The sequence below is a fragment of the Coregonus lavaretus genome (genome assembly GCF_964263955.1).
Source record: "Coregonus lavaretus genome assembly, contig: HAP1_SCAFFOLD_1791, whole genome shotgun sequence".
NCBI classification, from domain to species: domain Eukaryota; kingdom Metazoa; phylum Chordata; class Actinopteri; order Salmoniformes; family Salmonidae; genus Coregonus; species Coregonus lavaretus.
The window spans coordinates 85,753-90,000 of NW_028166113.1; the positions used below are offsets into that span (position 1 = coordinate 85,753).

General features: G+C 43.8%; 1 protein-coding gene across 1 annotated transcript in view; it reads right to left on the reverse strand.

The window, feature by feature from the left end:
- Positions 1–2,168: 2,168 nt before the first annotated feature.
- tppp3 (tubulin polymerization-promoting protein family member 3) overlaps positions 2,169–4,248 on the reverse strand; it is a 7,185-nt gene continuing 5,105 nt past the window's right edge. Inside the window, exon 3 of the mRNA XM_084189333.1 lies at positions 2,169–3,904. Coding sequence (XP_084045459.1) covers positions 3,713–3,904 — 192 coding nt within the window. The 3' untranslated portion in view covers positions 2,169–3,712. The remainder of the gene's footprint in view (positions 3,905–4,248) is intronic.

Here is a 4,248-nt window from a genome sequence, read left to right on the forward strand (position 1 = left end):
GAACCTTTTTGTGATGGGAGGGGTTTAATTTAGAAATGTTTTAAAAATATATTGTAGAGGTAGCAGCCTATCACTTTGGAGGCATTGGCTTTCAAATAGTTATGTTTGGTCACGCTTTAGTAGTGATGGGGAAACGACGATTCCTGAAGCATTGAGTATTTCCTGCCAATTGTGTTGAAAATAAGTTAGTTACTCGAGGCTTTTATCAACACAGTGTACATTAGTGACACCTGCTGGTCAAAAGTGAATTTAGAACAGCCGAATGATCATAGATGACGTCGCAGGGTAGACTTTTTGTCTTCTACCAAACCAAGCAGGTGGTTGTTCGACAAAACGAAGCTTCAGACGTCATTGATCACATGCTTCTGATAAAGTGACACAAGCATCCGCACACTTTTTTGAAGGAAACTTGCTTAGCGATTTCAACGCATGCCTCGGAGCTCCGGTATCAAACGTAACACCACTACCCGTTAGCGTAAATGTCATTCCTGTTCATCATGTTAAGTTTGTACACTTGAAATTAAAATGTTCCTTGAATATTTCTGCATATTACATATTTCTAATGTAATAATATTGCTGATTACATACAGAAATTAAGTGGTAACCATTCCAACTTTGGGATTTGCAGATGTTTATGAGGAACCCAGAGACCAAAACCGTCAGTGTCCAGCCTACCCACGTGATCACAATACAACAGAACAGATGAACAGGAATGACATTTACTCTAACGGGTGGCCCCAAAAAAATATATAGCTTAATGCCACGCCCCTACTAAGCCACGCCTCCACTCCAGCGCTCCTCCAGGAACCCCTCAGCTAACCGAAGGTGCAAATATGAACCATTGACTAGCAGGGGTTCGTTGAGGAACTCCAGGGATTCCTCGAGTCAGCACTAATTCTAAGTGTACTTGATACTTCTGCCCTGACACCCTAGTCCCCTATTGGCCCTGGTCAAAAGTAGTGCACTATAAATGGAATAGGGTGCCGTTTGGAACGCAGACCAGCTTAGTGCGCTCCAGACGTGTCAGTGCTGTGTGAAAATGTCACGTTGACGAGGAGGCAACTGAAGCAGTGCTGTGTTTTAACGGGACACATAAACATTACGACCTGATTCTCCCATTCCCTTCCTGCTGTTACCACGGTAACTCCTGCCAGCGGGGGGGCCCCAGTTCGTAGTGAGGGCTGCAGGACTGCAGGACAACCAGACTACAGCCAAGTCAGCCAAATGGCACCCTGTTCCCTGTATAGGGTCCTACTAGCCCTGGTCATAAGTACTGCACTATGTACAGATGGCGGATCTTAATTTGACCAGTATTGTCACAGCAAAATAATCACGCAGCAACAGGATTGTAATGTTTAGTCCATAATGTTGCTTGATTGGTGGTTAGGCTATTAGCTGGACAAAAGTAGGCTACATGAAAAGTGCAATACTGTTAATATAACCATGTTAGTGTGGGTTTTCAGTGAATTTATGTAAATCACAAAGCCAATCTTAGCAACAAAAGAGCAATTAAATCAAGATCGAACATCAGTAGGGAATAGCGCTCTGGTCAATAGGAAAGACTTGAACAAAGATCCAGCTGGATTGGCCCTTTAAATGTCAGATCAGAGTAGAGAGGAGTTGGAGAATTCATCTGTGATTCTGGTTCTTCAAGTGAAGGAATCTGTAGAAAAGTCTGCTGGGATTCTTGTTCTTCAAGTGAAGGAATCTGTAGAAAAGTCTGCTGGGATTCTTGTTCTTCAAGTGAAGGAATCTGTAGAAAAGTCTGCGACTTCAGTCTGATGTCTTTTGTTTAGTCGGTGTATTAAAAATGTTGTGCTTTCACACCACACAGTCACACACTTTTTGTTTTTACCATCAAGGACAATGATTTGGAAACTCGTATTTTTATGAATACTTTAAAGTGCTATCCTCTGGGAATACAGGACATATAGTTGTATAGGTTTTTACCCCAATACATTAAATTGAATTCAACACAGGCTAGTTACCTGTTTATTAGAAGAATACATTATTGTTTAAACATGAGAAAGCCTTTGGCTAAAGGACATGCCATTGGACACTTCCTGGTTTCATAAATTATGAGTCGCTCACTGACTCATCATATATTTAAGTAATGACATTTGTAAATAATTCCACTCAGAATTGGAATAAAAGAAACCACACAAACTAAAGAGAAACATTTTATTACCACTTTTATACAACAAATTCCCCTTCAATGCAGCCGTCGTCCAGTTTCTGCAACACCAAACCAACAATAAATCAAAGAACCAAAAGAGAGAAAATAGATTGAAACGTTTGAAAGCCATGAGCAATGCATTAAGAAATAGCCTCAAAATAAAAAGTTAAGCTAGTTCTAAAACTATAGTTCTAAAGATGAACCCTGAAACTATGAGTCTAAGAGATGTTTTTTATACTGTAAGAAAGATTAAATATACTGTAAGAAAAGTGAACTCAATTCAAATCAAAAGAGGACATTCGTGATGGTGGAAGCCTATTGAACATGGCACAATGTCAGATTATTTTACCAGTATGTGTTTTTGTCTAATCACGGTCTCGGCGACGTTTACTTTACGGGTGGATGTTTAATTAAATTCCAGAGTAACTCTTGCATCAGAACGTCACAGCGCAACTCAACATGTAAGACAAAAGCAAGGTAAAGGTATTGTATATCACAGGTCTATGTACAGTCTCAGGCCAGGCTAGGTGTGACAGTAAACAGAGCGTTCTGATCTAGTCATCTGGAAACACAAATCGGTCATGTCTCTGCTTTAGGAGATCCCCTCAACCTCTCTATCGGTCATGTCTCTGCTTTAGGAGATCCCCTCAACCTCTCAATCGGTCATGTCTCTGCTTTAGGAGATCCCCCTCAACCTCTCTATCGGTCATGTCTCTGCTTTAGGAGATCCCCTCAACCTCTCTATCGGTCATGTCTCTGCTTTAGGAGATCCCCCTCAACCTCTCTATCGGTCATGTCTCTGCTTTAGGAGATCCCCTCAACCTCTCCATCGGTCATGTCTCTGCTTTAGGAGATCCCCTCAACCTCTCTATCGGTCATGTCTCTGCTTTAGGAGATCCTCCTCAACCTCTCTATCGGTCATGTCTCTGCTTAAGGAGATCCCCTCAACCTCTCTATCGGTCATGTCTCTGCTTTAGGAGATCCCCTCAACCTCTCTATCGGTCATGTCTCTGCTTTAGAAGATCCCCTCAACCTCTCTATCGGTCATGTCTCTGCTTTAGGAGATCCCCTCAACCTCTCTATCGGTCATGTCTCTGCTTTAGGAGATCCCCTCAACCTCTCTAGACTGAAACACATTTCAACCTCCCTAACTATAACAACATCCTACGAGTAAAGGACATGCTCTCTCCCTCCCTCATCATCCCCAATTACAACACAACACAACACACCCTCAGAACATCTCAAAGATAAGAGAGGATAGCCTCTGTCGAACAGGGCCTAGGTTTAAGCCTGTGGTTAGGGGTCAAAGGTCAGAGTTTGGAGTTCAGGGTTTGGTCCCGACTGTGGGGGTGGGGGGGATAATGACCCTGGATGAGTCTCAAATGGCACCCTATTCCCTATACAGTGGACTACTTTAGACCAGGACCCAATAGTGCTCTGGTCAAGAGTAGTGCGCTATTTAGAGTAGGGGGTCATTTGGGACACAACCCATGCTGTGGTCCTGTTGACCACAGCGCCTGGCCCTAGCCCGGTGGTCTACTTGGCCTTGGTTTTCTCCTCGTAGGTTCCGGCGTTCTTGTAGGAGCCAACGTATCCCGTGTTCTCCACCAGCTCCTCCCGCCCCCCTTTGCCCCGCCCCTTCCCACTCTCGTCGAAGCGCTCTTTGTGGGAGCCCGTGTACCTGCTGGTGTCCGTCAGTCTGTCCACTGCGGCCGTCTTCGCCACTTTCTGCGGAGGGGGACGGAAAGTGAAAGGAACCACGTTGTCATGTTGGTGAGCTGAACCAGTACAGTTCTGTTTTAACGGTATAATGCTGCTGTAGGTTCTCTTGACAAACTGGGAAACTTCCCACTCCGACTGTGTCGGGGTTAGAAAAGTCCTTAAGTTCCTAGAATCTGAATGTAGTGCAGTGCACAGGAGTAAACAGCCGGAGCTAGATGTAAACGTTCCCTAAAAAGGGATTACTTAACTAAATAATACAGCCAACACCCACTCTTAGATAAAGAGGTTGAACTCATGTTCAATTCACAGCATGAGAACAGCCAGCCAGTATTAACAAATAATGGTGTTGG